Raw genomic sequence first — 19,025 nt, 5'->3', positions numbered from 1 at the left:
TTTGAATTAATATGTTTCTATGTTGCCAGCTCCATTGCCGATGGTATAAATTACAGAGTCAAGTGTGATGTGATGGAACCATTCCATAATAACAGAGATGAGAATTCTTTCAATTTTCCACTCATTAATGATTTATTTTCGCCTAGTTTCGATGTACTACATCATTTTTTAGTGAAATGATGTAATTCATCAAAACTAGTTGAAAATAAATTTTTATTAGGTGGAAAATTGCAAGAATTTTCACGTCTGTTGTTATGGCTGATGATGGTGGCGCATTAGAAAGGTCTTTAAATGTAGCCAATTGAAGTAATGTTTTCCAGCGTGTGCACATTTTCAAGTCATCTGTGGGTGTTTGATTGCATTTGTTTATGTTGCGCAATTACATGACCGCATGCCTGACCCAAATGTGTGTGACTGGGTCCCTCCTTAGTCCTAACCCTCGGTGCTTATTCAGGTGGCGCAAACACAAATGCAAGGGACAAGGATCCCCTCTGCCCCCCGTGCACGGGAGTAAGGGGAGGGGGAAGGGCAGGCGGAGGTGCAGCTGCTCGGAGCATGGTGCTTACCACATCCCACCCCACCACCAACCCTTCTACTCGCAGCCGCACCCGCCCTCCTCCCTCGCATTCGAAGCACTCCTCAGCCCAGCCGAGCGTAGGAAGCAGAATGCCTTTCTCAGGGCCCACACGGGAAGGGTAACTTTGACTATTTACTAGCCTGCCTTCATTCTAGACTCACAGAAAGTAATGAGGAGTTATTCAGCTGTGGGCATGGCTCTGCATCCATTTTCTCAAGAAGTGTATCCTTGTTGGTGCATGCTTTCTTTTACTGTCATCCTTCTTTGGTGCCACTTTCAAAAGTTACTTAAGGTTATACAGGAGATCCCTCAAGTGGCATTTGAGGATGTATGGAGAGCTCGAAATCTCATTAAAAGAATTAGCCATTTATTTCACTGACATGTGTTGCATCTGCAACATGTGAAGCATTTACGTGGGCATATGAATTATGTTTCGTATGGCAAAATTTCATTGTTTCAAACAATGCATCTGGAATTGTTTATTGAAATATTATTTAAATGTTATAATTATTGTCAACTACACATTTATAGGTATTTGCAAGCTTATTGAATTTCTCAGCTGAGTACAGCAGTGCTATCTCTCAAGATCTCTTAATAAGCCACCCACATTGCACAGCTGAACTCTGTCCTTATTTACAGTAGTCTGGATTAGTGAAGTTGTACTGTATGTCATCATTTTCATGAAAACTCTTCTCCATAATGCCAATGGTAATATTGTTTGCTCTCGGCTTTGTCATTATGTTATTTGCCTCTTTTAGTGCAATGGAGTAGTATTGTGTCATTTGCTACTTGTTGTTTTCATGCTGTTTTGTGTACTTATTTGAGGCTCAGATTGGTGCAGTGGCTAATTCCTAATCGAGGGCACTCTTTGGACAGCCCTTCAAATGGAGTATGCTGTTCGTCAAACCCCCTGGTGCCTCTCTTTGCAAGGGACATAGTGCTGATGCTGGGTTTCTCTGCACCCTTCCTCCATGGTAGTAGTAGTATTTAGGGGAGGCGACCGACTACTGAGGTCATTTGCGAGGCCATAGGGGATGGACAGGAAAGGATGAAGGGTGGAGAGAAACCTGGCGTCGGCATTAGCCTACTCTTTACGAAAGGTGCCAAGGGGTCCGCAGCTTAACGTCCCATCTGACGGACGGCGTACTCTCTCAAAGTGCCCTCCACAAAGCACCTCAAGTTGGGATCGAGATACCACTGAAAAATATTCAACACCGCCGGGATTTGAACCCGGTGGGAAGCCAGTACACCCCTTCCTCCATTCCCTGAACATCCCACCTCTTGGTATCTAATAGTGGCCTTGGCTGCCCCTCATCTGCCCCTTAATGACTACTGCCACTTTAATAAATTTGTTGGCATTGTGTGCAATATCCTTTATTTTCAGGCTTTTATTATCAATTCTTGTTATGTATATTTTTTTAATTGTTGTAGATCACTAGAAAATATTTACTAAGTTATTATGTTGATTTCTATGTTAAATGCTAACCAGACATAAATCTGTGCCGTGGAGTTTTTATTTGATTCTACTTCTAAATTCTGGTAACTGGAGCAACGATTCTTCCTGTAGGAAAACCGGAGACTGAAGTTACGACTACATCGTGGTAATAGAAGGAACAGAAGACATGCTATTGACAAAGATGTCCAACTTTCTCCTTCAGAGATAGAAGCTCTCAAGATACCAGAGAAATTTCCAGTGAAAGAAGATGATGGTGACTTGAAAGGTAAGCATTTCAGTTAATGGATGTGTAATTTAAAATATCACATTAAAATGACACTACATAATGTAAAATAAGGAACCATAAAAGGTTAACAACAATGATGGTTAAAATGTCCATGTGAAGTGCTGTATGATGCAATTGTAGGACGATTGGCTGTTAGTGTGCCAAGTATGATCACTTGTTAGGCAGCTGTGGATGTGCCTTTCCTTTGTTCCCTTAATCAGTGTGCTGTGGATTTAGACTTCCTCTTTTTCCCTTTCCCACAACCCCTCACTCCTTTCCTGTGGAAGAAGCGTGGTATTCCATGTCTATTAGTTGTCATTCTCCTCCCCTTTTCTTTCTCAGGATAAGGATCCATTTCCTTAGATATCGCAGAGTTTGCCCTCGCTCACTCTGAAGCCTATTTTGCGTGGATCTTTGCTGGGGGTCGTCGATCTGCCATGGAGTGGCCCATGCATTTCCGAGAATTCTGAAAATCTAGAAAATCTCACTTTCCTAAAATTGCAGCTCTATAGACCTGTGTTCATCTTGAGCAGTGTCAAATTTGTTTGCCACCTGCATTATGAGTAGTGGACATGTCCCCTTTTACTAAAAAAGAATGCAAATGTTTTGCAAAGATGATGATGTGGATATATTATTTTCATCTGATGAAGTGTGTGAAAAGTTTGTGGATAATATCTAGCCCTTCAGAAGCAACTGTTAGCCATGAAAGTGATTCTGATGACAAGAGCCCTCTTTCTCGTCTGGAAAATTTCCTGATGGCCTAAAATACTCACTGAATAAAATACCAGATTATAAGTGGGGTGATAAAAACAGTCCAAAAATGACCACTCCATCTCTATCTTGTGATTGGTGAAGTCATTGAGGCTATTGGTAGTGCCCAAATACTTATGCATCTAGAATGAAAGATTTTACTCAGCTACTCAAAACTTGGCTTTAGACATGGAAAGTTGACAGTGCAAGCTGTTGAATGTCTTAATGCTGTGTGCTTTTGAAGGTAGGCTGTTCTTATCTCTCTCATTGCTTGACCTCTCTTCAGTATTTGATTGTGTAGACCACCAAATCCTCATTAAAAACTGCAGTATTATGGCATCCAGGGCTATGAACTAAAATTCATGACCTCATATTTAAAAAACCAGTAAACTGGATAAACAAATGGTAGAAGTAAATGGCTGTGAGTAAATATTTTTGTGAGGAAATAATTCTGTGCCACAGGGATCTATATTTGGTCCTCTGTTATTTCTGCTGATGATCAATAATTTGTCAATCACCTGCTCATTGTATCCTGACCATGGGAAGACCCAGAAGTAGCCGGCCGGACCTAGAGATGGCGGTAGTTGTTTGAAAAATATCACTCTATTAGAAAGTATGCAATCTAAAAAGCATATATTTCATGTTTGAAGACTCTCCATTTTTTAGTAATTGTTTGGCAACCATCCATAGTGAAAGTTTTTAGTCAATTTATGAAAATGAAGAAAATTGGTCATTGTTTTGTGATACAATACTTTTATTTGAAAGGCCTCCGCTCAACCAATATAAAAGCTACTTTGGGTGAGCCTGGTCCTTCGTTTTTAACAGTAAAATATTGGATAGCAGAGTTTTAATGAGGCTATACGAGCTGTCAAGATGAGTGTCGCATTGGTCAACCAAATAATGTGATGACTCAAGAAACGGTGAAGGAAATCCACAAAGTGATACTGGATGATCGTCGACTGAAAGTGCGCGAACTAGCAGGCATAGTAGGCATTTCAAAAAGTGTGGTACATCGCATATTAACTGAATTTTTTGACATGAGAAGGCTGCGTGCAAGATGGGTGCCGTGTTTGCTCACACTCAAGCAAATCCAGTGTCGTGAAGATGTTTCAATTGAGTGTTTAGCCAAGTTTCAGAGCAACAAAGCAGAATTTTTGCAATGATTCATAACCATGGATGAATTACTTAACACTCGAGTCAAAAGAACAATCAAAACAATGGATTCAAAAGGGATAACCGCCTCCAAAGAAGGCAAAGACCATTTTATCTGTGAGCAAGGTCATGGCCTCGGTTTTTTGGGATGCATGTGGGATAATTTTCATTGACTATCTTGAAAAGGGAAAAACTATCAATGGTCCTATCAAACCTATCAAACTAACATTCGTTTATCCAACAATTGTTGACGATATACTATGCCAATGGACTGGAACCAACCGACAGTTAGACTCCTTCCTTAATTACCTAAACTCACTTCATCGGAATATCTCCTTCTCCATGGAAAAAGACGTCAACGGCACCATCAACTTCCTCGACTTGGCAATCACAATTAGGGAAAATAGACAAGAATTTGCAATTTATAGGAAATCCACGTTGACAGACCATATAATTTCTAATGATTCAGCACACCACTTTTCTCACAAACACGCAACCCTCCACTCCATGATCCACCGCCTCCTACACATCCCCCTTTCCCCCAAAAACTTCAACATTGCACTCCTGACTATCACTAATATAGCTACCAACAATGGTTACAACCCTAAACTAGTTGACACATTACTGTGGAAAAAACAAAAAGCAATGGCCATAAAAAGTATTTTCTTATCACTGCCCGCAGTATCTAAGGATCTTAAGTGGTGCTCAATCCCATTTCTGGGAGATCTTTCATATAGGATTTCCAACTGCCTACCCACCTCACTCAAAGCAGCCTTCTACCCACCCCTAACCCTCTCCAAACTTCTAGCCAATGGAAAAGACACCCAGGATAGCCTTCTCAAATCAGGCATTTATAAACTGAAATGCGAGGATTGCAACAGCGTTTATGTCGGTCAGACCGGCAGGAATATCAAGTTACGAGTCAAGGAACACGCTAGGTGTCACAAAAATCAGAATAACAACTCTCTCTTTGCCAAGCATTTACTGGAATTCGACCTCAGCAGTGACTTTGTCCCAGAGATATTACACACACTCCCAAAAAGATTAAAAATGGACGCTCTCGAGCAATTAGAGATTAGAAGGCACTTGGTGAACCCCAACACGACACTTTGTAATGAGCAATTGTTCCCATACCCCTCCCCACTCCTCTCCGAGAAACTAGCCTGGAAATGGTCAAAACAACCCATCAACGCACCTGAGAGCCGCAAGTCTGTGAAATGCATTGTACCATATAATAAAATCTATGGAAAATTACAAGTCTTTCCTTTTAGTATGGATAAGGAAACAATTTTCAATCGCTGATTGATTTCTGGGTAATATCCTTGTTTGGATCATAGTCATAGATCTGCAGTCCGATGACATTAGGGCTGTCTCATCCCTCCAATGGAGAGATTGTTTTGGTGATCTGGAGGAAGCACCCCTCCTCGAATTTGCAGCATGTTTATTTTCTTTGACATGCACTTCATTTGTTCACCAAATCCTTGGAAAAAAATAAATTGAATGATTGAATAGTTTTGGTTTTAATTTTAATGTCCCCATTCATACTACTCGATGAGTACAGATTCTTTACTTATTCTCTATCATTCTCACACATGTTATTTAATTTAACATTTTATTCAATATCGAACAAAATACTAAAACACAGTGTATAGACAACGTGTAATTATTTCATAATATCTTTTCAATGTTTATTTTTTGTACTTCCAATAAAAACAATATTAGTATTTTGAAGAAATTTGTATTACAGTATCTCACAATATTGGTATTCATTTGAAGAATGCATAGAAAATGGTGATGTATATTTAGGTAATAGTAACAGCATCCATTAAGTTTTTTGGAAGAGATAATTTTGTCCATTACTATGTGATATATGATCTTAAATGATCAAAGATTGAAAATATGGAAGAAGTTGTACATGTAAATTCATGAATGCCGAGGATGTTATATATCCTATTCTATTCAGTGTTCCTTAAATTGTGTTGACTACACAGATCGTGGTGTTGATTATGGGTGATTTTGGAATGCAAACCCTGAACATCTTTCATTCTCTGAATTCTTACTTAAGCATGTTTCTTGTCCATTTGAAAGATAGAAATCCCTCAAGGGATCACAGGGAGCTCTTGCTGAAGAAGTGGGCCAATAATGACTCCCCAGAGCTCAAAAGAATTGAGCCAAGTAATCAAATTCTGCTGACATACAAGATGTTTCAAAATAAATATCAGTGTTTTAAGACTTTGTAGTGTTTATTTTCTTTAGAGCTTGTAACAACTGCAAACGATATGGACATAGTTGTAAGCCTCTCCTTAAAACTGCCCACAGATATCACTGGAATTTCTAATTTACGACTATCCTTCCTAACTGATTTCTTGGGGCTACGCGTGAAAAACACTCACTCATTCAACACATTCTTCAGTCGGTCTTGGTTGTCTGATACTCTTTCCTTTGCAAAGGTGGTGTATTCAAACTGATGATACCATCTATGGATGTTATTGTCCCTTAGAGGCTTACAATGGAACTTGGTACAGTATGCACGTTGCACTCTAACCACAGGTTCAGTCTTTGCAAATCACAAAACAAATCTCTTGCTGTTCGCTATTTGCCATCTTTGCTGCTAGCACTTTCTAATGGATGACAGAGGAAACAGTGCATACTCGGGGGAACCAAGTGTTTGAGTTCATATTCATTTGGTGTATAATTAATAATTGCTACTTAAATGTAATGAACACTATGAAGATTTAAGACCCCGATGTTCATTTTGAAACACCCTGTAATCTATGAGGTACCCCATGTAATCAATCATTCCCCCTGATTTTGGATTATTGTATGATCAGTGTGCTCTCTCTCCAGGGAGTGGGACGAGCGCCAGCTCAAGCAATGCCTCGACTGCTGTGGATGGCAGAGTCGGAGGTGGGCGGCGAGGGGGTGGGAGGGGAGGGGCCGAGGCATCACAGTCAAGGGGAAGGCAGAGGGTCAAGACCCCCACGGGTGAGTCTGCATCCTACTCATAGGCAAACTTTCACATTGTGTGCTTGCCCAAGGCTGAGAAAGCATGACACTCCAACACTTGTAATTATTTTGGGATTTCTTGCACCCCATTGAACTTTCTCTCAACGGACTCCTGTGATTAATTCAATATTGTGAGGAACTGACTGAAGAGTTCATTTTAACATCTTTCATTTTTGTATGTGTTTGCGTAGGTGGACATTGATCATTTTTGACCATATGTAAAATGTTAAAAAAAATGCTGAGCATTTCATTTCCTCTGATTAGTGATGGGATGTGTAGACAAACCATCTGCCTTGTTAAAATTGGATTGTCATTTGGCTGTCCCAATTGCTTACCAAGTCAGGGAAGTATAACAGAGGCTAATATTTGGCAAAAAATTAGCACCATCAAAGAGTATCTTGTGCTCTATTTCTGACCATTCTTTGCAATGGCTGCGATGACATTTACTTCCTTGCCACAGTCAAGTGCTCTTTTCTGCTCCGTCATCCTACTTATGATTGGCCGTTTGGTATGTCGTACATATTTTGAGCCAGTATTGGCTTGAGTCTTGTACACCACCCTCTGTGCACCCTCTGTGGTCCATCTTTCAAAGTTGGAAACAGATCTCACTATACCAAATCTAGTTTCAGTTTTGGCTTTTCATACAATCTAAGCTATGAGGTTAAATGTTTCTGAAGTATATGGCAGCTGTGTGAAGGTGATGGGCATATGGACCCGGATGTATCATGGCGGCCAGTAATATCGTACGAGCCTGTAGTGGCTGTAATAATTCCTTGAATCTAGGCGAAAAGTTTATTACTTGTGAACTCTGTTCACTTCTTTTTCATTATAAATGCTCCGGCTTAGACGAGATAGCATGTAAAGCGCTAGCAAGCTGCCGGGATATTTTCTGGAGATGTTTTTCATGCCGTACTAACAAGTTCTCGATCGCTAAGATGGCGGCCGACCTAGAAGCTATCAAGCACGACGTAAACAACCTTAAAAGTGTCCGTGAATTGACTCAGGTCAAGCAGAAGGAAAACCCTTTGTTCGCAAATGTTGTGAAAGCAGCTGTGGAACCAGTTCAACCAAAAATTCTTACTCCCAAGTACGAGAAACCAGTCACGTGTCAATCTAAGACTGCGATCTCTAAAGAAGGAGCCCCAGAGCAAATATGTACCGTTTCCGAGAAATGTGATACATTCACTGCTGCCACTTTGAGCAAATCTGCCCAAAGTGCCCGCAAATTGTCGAATTGTGTGACTCCTCTGAACCTGAATCTGTTATGACTCTTAAACCTCGTCATCCTCTTAATGCATCTGATGATGGATTCATCCCTGCGACCAATAAACGAAGACGCCGTACTCCTCTGGCGATAGGATCATCGGAGAAGATGTGCTCCCTCGCAGGTATTCCACGACGATCGCATCTTCATGTATGGAATCTCAACTCCAGCACAACTGTGGAAGCTATTCAGGAATATGTTCGAGAGGAAATTCCTGATCTGGATACTTCATCGGTCATGGAAGTTGTCAAGCTCGAAGTGACCCGCGGCAACCATGCCTCCTTCCGCATTTCAGTGAATAGTGAGCTACGGGAAACCCTCATAAAGCCTTCATTTTGGCCCAAATATGTGCACGTCGGAAATTATTCTTTTTGGAAGACACGCCCGACAACATCGACAGGGTAGCGAAGTACCTCAAGGTCCTGCACATTAACATTCAATGTCTTAGTAACAAGTTGCTGGATCTTGAGGTCCTGATGAGTGAATATAAACCTCATGTCCTTTGTATTAATGAACACTGGTTGAAATTAAGTGATTTGAAATTTTTAAATCTACCTGGATATTCCATCGCCGATGTATTTTGCCGTTCAAAGCATAGAAATGGAGGTGTATTGGTTCTAGTTTCACAGTGTGTGCGCCTTTTCCCAACCTGTTTCTCACAGGATTTTCTCAATGAAGAGTTGTCCTTCGAGTCCTGTGTCGTGGGTCTCAGTGTAAATAATGTCGCATATCATTTATTATCTATCTATCGTTCTCCCTCGAGTGATTTTAGTGTTTTTCTTAACAAACTTGCCAAACTATTAGAGCTAATTCATGATGCTATACCAAAACCTAATTTAATTATAACTGGGGACTTTAATTGTGATTTCGCAAGTAATTCCAAAGCCAAACAGGAATTCTTAGATATCCTTACCTCTTTCAACATTTGTGTTACTAATACCGAACCCACTAGGGTAAACGGCCTTTCCTCTACTATTATAGACAATATCTTAACAAACATTGATTTGGGAAAAGTAAATACTGAAGTAATCAAATCCCACATATCAGATCACTATCCTCTTCTATGCAAGATTTTAATTTCTTCTCCTAGTCACTGCAAAAAAATTTATAAAAGGCAGTTTACAGAGCAAAACTTTATTATCTTCAATTATATGTTGAAGTCCCATGATTGGTCTGATTTATACCAACTCAGATCCTACAATGACTCATTTGAGTATTTTTATTCTTCATATCAATATTACTTTGACATTTGTTTTCCATTGGTCTCCCACAAAACTAGAAACTTGTCCTTAAATACTAGAAACCATTGGGTCACCGATGAAATACGATGCCTCTCGAAAAAAATGAAGGAGTTAGCTATCTCTTATAAAAATAAATGTAACTCGATAGACTGCTTGGAGTATAGAACACTGAAAAAAACGTACCGTCAAAAGTTACAACTGGCTAAAAAAACATTTAACAACTGTAGAAAATTCTCAATGCCGATAACAAATCTAAAGAAATTTGGAAGATTATAAAGGAAGCTAAGTGTTCTATCAATAATCATCATGATTTCAAATTACAGGACTCCACCGGTAATGTTATTTCTGATTACTCTCAAATGGCATCCAACTTAAATGACTTCTACTTGTCCCACCAGACTACTACAAATACTCCAATTCCTGTTAATTATCCTCTAATCCCAAGCCTGTCTAATTCATTGTACCTGCTTCCTTGTACTGAACTGGAACTGATGAACATCATTAAAAAATTCCCTAACAAAAGTAGTCCTGGTACAGATGGTATCCCAGGGATTGTGATAAAAAAATCAATTAATTCTATCAAGGAACAGATACTCTTCCTAATTAATAAATCCCTACAACTTGGTGTTTTTCCTGATGCCATTAAAATTGCCAAAGTTGTACCACTTTATAAAGGGAAAGGTAGTGAGCAGGATATGAATTCTTACCGTCCAATATCTTTATTAAACCAGATAGGGAAACTATTTGAAAAGGTCTTCCATAATCGACTTACATCATTTCTTGAATCTTTTAATCTCTTGTCTGGCTCACAGAATGGTTTTAGGAAATGCAGATCTACATCTACAGCTACCTATCACCTCGTAAACCTAATACTTTCAAATCTTGATAATAGAATTGAAACCTTGGGACTATTCTTCGATTTTTCCAAGGCTTTTGACCTAGTTAATCATCAGTTACTCTTGTCCAAATTAGGACACTATGGCATCAGAGGTATCTCTTATAACTGGATCAAATCTTACCTCAGCGCAAGGCACCAACAGGTTATTTTGTCAAAGAACGGTACTAATTTTACTTCTCCTAGTAAAGAAGTTACATTAGGTGTACCCCAAGGCTCAGTCTTGGGCCATATCCTATTTTTACTTTACATTAATGACTTACCAAAAGTTCTGCAGTCAGTTCCAGGAGCCGAGCCAATTTTATATGCTGATGACACGAACGTAATTGTATCAGCACCATCGTTAAACAACTTGACCTTGACAGCAGCTAGAGTTTCCGAACTTCTTTGTGAATGGTGTTCACAAAATTCTCTGAAACTCAACCCTGACAAGTCTGGACTCATATACTTCTCTAATAAAAATAAAGCCCCTGCTTCATTGGCCATTGACCTAGGGGGAACGTGTGTACCTCAAATTTCTAGATCCAAGTTTTTGGGAGTTGTTATAAATAAAAATTTATCATGGGATGAACACATATGCAATCTTCGTAGCAGGTTAAATTCCATTTGCTTTCTTATTAGAAGTATTAGGAAATCTGTAAGCCTTGATATCTTACTTTCAATTTATTACGGAGAATTTTATTCTTTAATTATCTATAGTATTCTGTTCTGGGGTTCTTCCCCTCATTCTGATTCAATTTTTAAAGCTCAAAAATGTTTAATACGATTAATATGCAATGCTCCCTACAATGCACCTTGTCTTTCCTTCTTCAAAAGGTTAAATATTCTGACTGTTCCATGTATTTACATTTATGTCGTATGCATTTTCGCTAAAAGTAATATATCCAATTATATGACAAATGACAACGTTCATTGCCACCAAACCAGAGCCTGCAGAGACCTGCATCAAACTTATTGCAGGACTTTAAATACATCCCTGGGGCCTAAATCAATGGGCCTCCTTGCACTGAACAGGCTCCCTTACGATTTTAAGTACGTAAAGGATCCAGTCCTGTTAAAAAAGAAATTAATATCATTTTTAAGGAAAGAACAGTTTTATTCTGTAATGGAATTCATGGAGAAAAAATAACCATACTGAATATGGAATATATTTTATGCAAAAAATTTATTATTGTGTCATGCTTTTCTGAATTTCATCATTTTTTAACATCTATATGTACATATGACGTGTCCTATACACTTATCTGATGTATCTATTACACTGTGTCAGTGTCTTCTGGGCAAATAAAGATTATTATTATTATTATTATTATGACAGTTGGATGAATTCAGTATGTTAGTCTTGAGATAAGTAATGGGCCACATAATATTTAAATGAATGTTTAATTATGGTCAACAATGCTCATTGGCCATCACAGTAAATAAGAGTGACAAATAAAATTAACTTATCAGGCTAAACCTATGAAGCTCTCAATAGTTATAATGAAATGTATTCTTTTGAATCTTAGGGAATCCTGAAAAATATGTACCAAGAATACTGTTTGCTATGAAAATCTTTGATGACAGATTATGCCATTAGAAGTAACTTAGATTAGGTGTTGTCACTCTCACATCAGATTCTGTTTTCATTTCTTTCTTGGCAGTGATGCCCTTAGGATGATAAAAATGATCTTTAAAGAAGATGCATGAACATTTTCAAATATGTTTGCGCAAGTAGAAGCAATGGTTTTGTGTCTCAAACATTCTTTGATGTTCAAAAAATGAGTAAAATCTTATGGCTTTTAACGCAAGTGTTTCTATTGCAGATGATTAAAATCTGACCCTTGATAAATGTTAAACCACTAATGTTTTTTGAATAATTCTGTCTTTAAATCCTCCAGCTATTAATTGTGATATTCATATATTTAAAAGGAGCAATACAAATAACATCAGTATTAATAATATTTGATAATCATATGCATTCGAATTATTTTATCAATAATTAGGTACCTTTTTGTAAATTTGTTGCAATTATGTTAAGGTTAAAATAGATAACATTTATCAAGATGTGTTTTATTCAATTGTTTATTTTGCTTATTTGAAAACATTTTCTTGAACTAAACTAAATGGGACAATATTTATCTGGGAAACAAAAATCTCTCCGCTACTTACTAAAACATTTTCAAAATGTTTGATAATTTTTTCTGCACACTTTGTAGGTTAATTTTTCCATTTTATCATTGTAAATGTTGTTATGCACATAAGGGAAGTTTCAAATTCTTCAAGAAAAATGATATGGGAACTAATATTTCTAAAATTTTTGAAAAAAAATTCTGTCTGACAATTTTCAACTGCAACATTTTTAAATTCTTCTTTACAGTCCTGCAATATCATTACTTTTTAAGTTAAAGTTTATTCCTTGAAATTGAGGAAGTAGTTGAAACAATTTTAATGAAAACATATAGTTAACTTAGGAATGTACTGCTTTTAATTGTTCCTGGCTCAACTTTGTGGAAGTTCATTTTCACGAATGAAAATGTACTGCTTTGTTTGAATAATATGAAGCATTAAAGTTCCAAATGATAATTTTTGTGTTCACCAGTCTGTTTAGCATGGTAATCATTTGTTGGATTTTGGTGGCTAATCTTATGTAGTTAGTTGTTGGGGTGAATATGTATGCTTTATTTTCAACTTCTCCCCCCTAGATGATGGGAAATTTGGCTTTGAAAAAAGTGCCGTGCATCAAGATGAAAGTGACATAGGAAGCAAAGTGGACTCCTTAATGGAAGATATTCGCCAAGAACTTCATGGGCTTCAGGTAAATTAGTAATCCAAAATGAATTACACTGATCACTGAGCACCTTTCTTAATAGTTTCTTTAACTCCATCTATATCCATGGATCTATGGAATGCCTAATACTTCCACTGATCAAATTATAAGCGAAAAATGATGGAGTTTAAAAACTATTAGGTAATCCCTAAGATTAATTCTTGTCTTTTTTGCTAATTTGGAAGCTTTCCTACATCTATTGTATTAATGACCTTGGTTTCCATGGAAAGCGAAACATATCATTAGGATAATGAAGCATCCTTGAAGCTGTTGAAATTTCTCATTCATCAAAATCCCCTAACACATCGTAATATTGCTTGCTGGATACCAAATAATTTTGCCGACAGCATTATAAATGCTACCACTGAACTATCTCTGTCAATAGCTATTTTGCAGTTCTCTGTCACCATCCTATGTGGACAGAGTCCCTGGATAACCCATCGTGTTTGTGGAAAATCTTAGTTCTACATTCTTCATGCACAGGGAATACGCATTTCCTTATTTAGACATTTGTTACCCAAGAAATAAATGAAGTTGACCATTTAATTGGGATATGCACTAAGGCTTCATGTTTTGCAATCTATTTCTATTTTTTTCATCTCTTCTTGGTCATTTTGTATGTGCTCAAAAAACTCTTTTCCAGTTTGGAAAAATTAATCATCTGGGGGATTATGTGTTTATTGATCCTGGGTTTATTTCTTCTCTTGGCTAACTTTCTCAGTCTTTGATTAGAAGATGGGCTAATTCCAAGACACTGGGAGATGACACAACAGTAACTTTAAATGCAGTCATCCGCTAACATGTACATTGCAATGCAACAATGTCAGAGTGTAATAATCATTTGCCTTGACCGGAATTCGAACCCGGATCTCTTGATGTCCAGCCGAGTGCTTTAGCCAGCTAAGCTACCGAGGCATCCTTTTACACTCTGAAATCCAGACCTGGGTTTGAATCCTGGTCAGGGCAAGTGATTTCTACACTCTGAAATTGTTGCATTGTAAGAGAAGATGGGCTCTTTCTCATGTTAATCTTCAATTGCTGTTGATGGAATGAGTTTATTTTGCTGAGTAGACAGAAATAATCCTTTTGAGTACTCCAAGAAAAATGCCAAATTTCCCCAAAATTTAAAAAGTAAAACAGATTGTCAAAGAAAGATTTGATTTCCAAAGTTACATAAAAGCTTTGAAATTATGAATGAAAAAGAAAAATGAGTGCTAGAAGCAGTTGGTGACATAAGTGATGATACACCTTATCTGACAGTTTTTTGAACTGGTTCCACTGTACTTGCAAATAATATTTCTTATTTATAATTGCATGATACTTGGTTGAATAGATTGCTCAGCATCATCACCATGGAGTCCATCAAAATCCTCAGCAGCAGAGTCGACCTGGTGTGCATTTGGATGCCTACCCCTCGCGACATAGCAATGGCTCACTTTTGCCACCTGCCTGCTCAGTGTCACGCTATGGAGATGTCAACTGCAGTCATAATGTTTATCAAAATCCACTCGCTTGGCGGCGCAGTAAAGCCAGAGTTGAAAAACAAATCAGAAGCCTGAGAATGCGGCTGGATGGCCTCAAAGTATGTACAATGGTATCCAGTTGTAAGCTTACCTTTGAATAGAAACATCCAGGGCCAGACTTCAGTACTTGTTACTCAATCTCTGTTGTTTACGTTATCTCTATTGGTAATACATCTTACTTTCACTACCTTGTATTTTCTCGCTTCACTTGACTACATTATATTTACCTCTCAATATTTGCAATTTAACAAAAATACTGATTTAAAAGAGCATGGCTTATGAGTGGCAATAAAGATACAGACCCCAGCATACAATGGAAGGTCCAGACTCATGGTCCTGGACCTTAACTCACACATTCCAGGTCTCATTTCAGGGTGTTTTGTATACTTTCCATTATTTTGAAGAAAATAATTGTGCTGGGAACATAATTTTTATTTTAATTTCTTAAGATTTCTATAAATAGTCACCATCCAGAGTAATACATTTCCCCCAGTGTTTCTTGACTCTGTGAAGGCCATCATTGTGGAGAGCTCAGCAGCTTACATCGAAAACTATTTTTCCACCTCTCGAGTGATTTCATTTGTGTTGTCAAATCTTCAACCTCACTATGGGTTTTTGAGTTCTGGGAATAAGAAAAAGTTGCTTGGGGTGAGAATATAGTGGATGTAGCAAAATTTCAAAGCTGAATAGTTTTGATTGCAGGTTGTGCCTTGTTTGCTTCTGAAATGGAGTGGTAGTCGTGGAACCCAGCATGTTGACACCTTTGGCATGTGCAGTTCATCGTGACTAATTTTCTGCACATTGCCATGAACTAAGATGAGTCTCATTCAATATCATTTGGATGGTTGCTCTTTGATTCAATAGGATGAGGACTTTATTCACTGTGGCAGTATCACCCGGGAGTGAAGATTTTCCTCTTCATGGATCTTCTGTGAGGGACATGTGAGCATTAAATGAAGAGCACAATGTATATTTCCACTGTTCTTTATTTAAATACCACTATGATGACGATGAAAAGAAACTTGACACTTCCACAATAAAGCTTTAATATTTCATGATCATGGTTTTGATGCTGCAAATCATCACCAGGTGTTGACACGCAATGATGATGATTTGCAGCATCAAAACCATGGTGATGAAATATTAAAGCTTTATTGTGGAAGTGTCAAGTTTCTTTTCACCGTCATCACAGTGGTTTCTAAATAAAGAACAGTGGAAATATACATTGTGCTCTTCATTTAATGATTAATTCCTATGATGAAATGGAAAGGGGTGTGGGACTGTCAGGGCTGGGGGGAATATGGAAAGAGAGGGGATGAGAGGGCATGTCTTGAGGCGTGACCAATGGCAGGGCTCTTTGGGGAAGGGAGTGGTAGTTAGCGGAGAGTGGGGAGGACCTAGGCAGGCCATTAGGAGGAGACGATGGGGCAACTGAAAACGAGTTTTTGAGGTGAGGGTGCAGTTGTGCAGGGTGGGGAGAAGGCCTTGAGTTGTATCCTTACCAAATGCATTCCAGGGCAGAGGTTCAATGGTATCAGATATAGGGATGTGGCACGTAGGGAGAAGTGAAAAAGGATCTGAAGTCCACTCCCATATTGTATTGAATTGTATCCTTACCAAATGCATTCCAGGGCAGAGGTTCAATGGTATCAGATATAGGGATGTGGCACGTAGGGAGAAGAGAAAAAGGATCTGAAGTCCACTCCCATATTTTGCAATCCCTCCATTAACTTTGCCCACTCTACACAGTCAAATACCTTCTCAAAATCCATGAAGCGCACAAAAAGACACACTGATTATATTTTATGTTCCTTTCTTCTACTGTTCATATTAATTAATAAATACATTGTTAGCAATGTGTGGGGGCTGAATAATTAATGTAATATCTCTCACTGGATGAACTATGCCTCGCCATTCACACAAAATGATGAACAGGGTGAAGATAAAATGTTTCTAAACTAGAAAACCAGCTGAGAGTACCTTGTGATGATACCAATATTGGTATGGCTATTTTTAGCAACAAAGCCAGGACTTCCACAGGTGAAGTCACATTTTTTTTTGGTTTCATGGTATTTTGTTCAGCCTGCACTACACTGTATATATCTCTCTCTCCATCTATTTGGGGCTACCAGCATGATCTACTTATTTAATATTTTCGGGAAATGTGGCCGTATCGCTAAATATATTAATCTCACAATTGCTGACAAAAAAATAGTAATGGCAGGAACCTTAGTAATTTTTGCTCTGGCTTATAACTTAAAATGATATTGCTTGTGTGAATATTTCAACTCCAATTACTGGCTGTAAAAATTAAAGTGTTCTCTTAATGTTAAATTGCATTGACCTTTTCAAGTCAAACATGTATATGATGAGTAGAAGTAAATTATTATTTTGATCGTGAGACAGATGTGATAACTATTCTCATTACTGAAGAACGATTTTGGATAAGTGTGTGGAACAGAGAGGCAGTGGCCAACATCAAGAGACAGCAAATGCCCACACCCAAGGTGGTCAATTGCTGGACAGACTGAAGCATTGGCTACCAGATCATACAGGGTGCAGTTGGAGTGGCCGAACAATTCGATTTGAAATTATCACCATTTGATACCACATGTAGAGGTCGCCATTGATGCCCACATAATTTTGACATATGTATTGAAAAATAATAACCTCAAAATGGTGGCAATTGTGAGAGCAAGTGCCAAGCATAACTGAAGAGCCATGAATATTGAAAGGTTAAGTGCTCGATGCTTGGGGACTGAAATTATTTGGTTCTCAAATTTTCAGAAATATTCACAATTAATTGGGATTCAGGTAATCCTACTGTGGAAACTCATAGAGCATAATGATGAGAAAGTGTTTACCCTGTGTAATTAAATGCAAATATTTCTTCATTTAATTCAACTTTAGTATGAAAATACACGATTGAAGATCCCTCAAAGATCCTTTTTTGTTTAATTTTATCCAATTTAGAATTTAATATGTGCTGGCATTAACTAGCAAACTTTCAATGATGAGCCTCTTCCTTACCTAATGCTCATCCTCAGGAAATCCGGCGGCATTTGAAGGAGAAGAAACCATTGGATGTCATATTGAAAGGTGATGACACAGACATAATTTATGATTGGGACAGCTTCAACTGGAACCCTGGGAGAGACCAGACAGCTAGCCATGGCAATGGAACCACCAGTAAAGTCACAACTCCATTTGTACTGTCGGTGCCAACTACTCAACATCCTCCAACAGTGCCAGCATTGTCTTCTAGTGTATCATCCCTTTCATTGGATCGATCAACTCTGGAAACCTTAGTGACAACCTTGAGCCCTAGTCAAGTTCCATTAGTTTCTGATGGTAAGATTAAAATAATTTTCTATTTGGCATTTTCTAAATCAGCTTGTATTATGAGTTAAATCACATTTTTTTCTTCAGAAAGGTTTGCTGAAGATGGCTTTTGGAGCTTAATCACATGTCCTTACCAAAACACAATCACACAATGGCAATAAACATAATGCTATTCATTTATGGTAATTGATCATTAATCAGTATCCATAATTAACCCTTGCCTTGTATAATTGGCAAAATAAGGGATGTGAAAAGTAACTTTTAATGCTAAACTTTGTCATGAAGTTCCACGATAGGCTTGATGGACTAAGGTGTAGTTTTACATCTGCAATTCACATTTGTTTTGGCCCTGACTGCTTTGTACTGTGATGTGGGCTGATTGCATACATTTGTAATTTGCTTGCAATGGATACATTATCAGCAACTTATTGTCAGGGGTAAAGGGTACAACTTGGCCCTTAGCAAGCCAGGTCAAAATCCTTCGGTAGCTGGATTTACAAACTAGATTGCCTTCCAAAAGTAGTTTATGTTGTAGAACCCTTAACTTTCTTCTGAGTCAATAATATATAGTGTATAGCATCTAGTAAATTCAATGCAATTGTCTTTATATTCCTACCACAATCATGCAGATGTATCAATTTCTCTAAAATCATTCTTTGATGTTGCACTTTAAATGAGTGAATTATGCCTGAATCCAGTGGTTGGAGCTCACTTGTGCAATTTGCAGGAAATGAATTATATCCGT

The 19,025-nt window shown here is 38.0% G+C and overlaps 1 protein-coding gene across 1 annotated transcript in view; it reads left to right on the top strand.

Moving 5' to 3' along the window:
* LOC139689339 (extracellular sulfatase SULF-1 homolog) overlaps positions 1 to 19,025 on the top strand; it is a 289,901-nt gene that overhangs the window by 229,873 nt on the left and 41,003 nt on the right. The window contains exons 16-21 of the mRNA XM_071586423.1: positions 455 to 695; positions 2,145 to 2,298; positions 7,048 to 7,185; positions 13,291 to 13,403; positions 14,749 to 14,997; positions 17,986 to 18,289. Coding sequence (XP_071442524.1) covers positions 455 to 695; positions 2,145 to 2,298; positions 7,048 to 7,185; positions 13,291 to 13,403; positions 14,749 to 14,997; positions 17,986 to 18,289 — 1,199 coding nt within the window. The remainder of the gene's footprint in view (positions 1 to 454; positions 696 to 2,144; positions 2,299 to 7,047; positions 7,186 to 13,290; positions 13,404 to 14,748; positions 14,998 to 17,985; positions 18,290 to 19,025) is intronic.

The sequence above is a fragment of the Hetaerina americana genome, unplaced genomic scaffold, assembly GCF_022747635.1.
Source record: "Hetaerina americana unplaced genomic scaffold, ioHetAmer1.1.p SCAF_22, whole genome shotgun sequence".
Taxonomy (NCBI): domain Eukaryota; kingdom Metazoa; phylum Arthropoda; class Insecta; order Odonata; family Calopterygidae; genus Hetaerina; species Hetaerina americana.
This window is presented reverse-complemented; position numbering and strand designations above follow the sequence as displayed.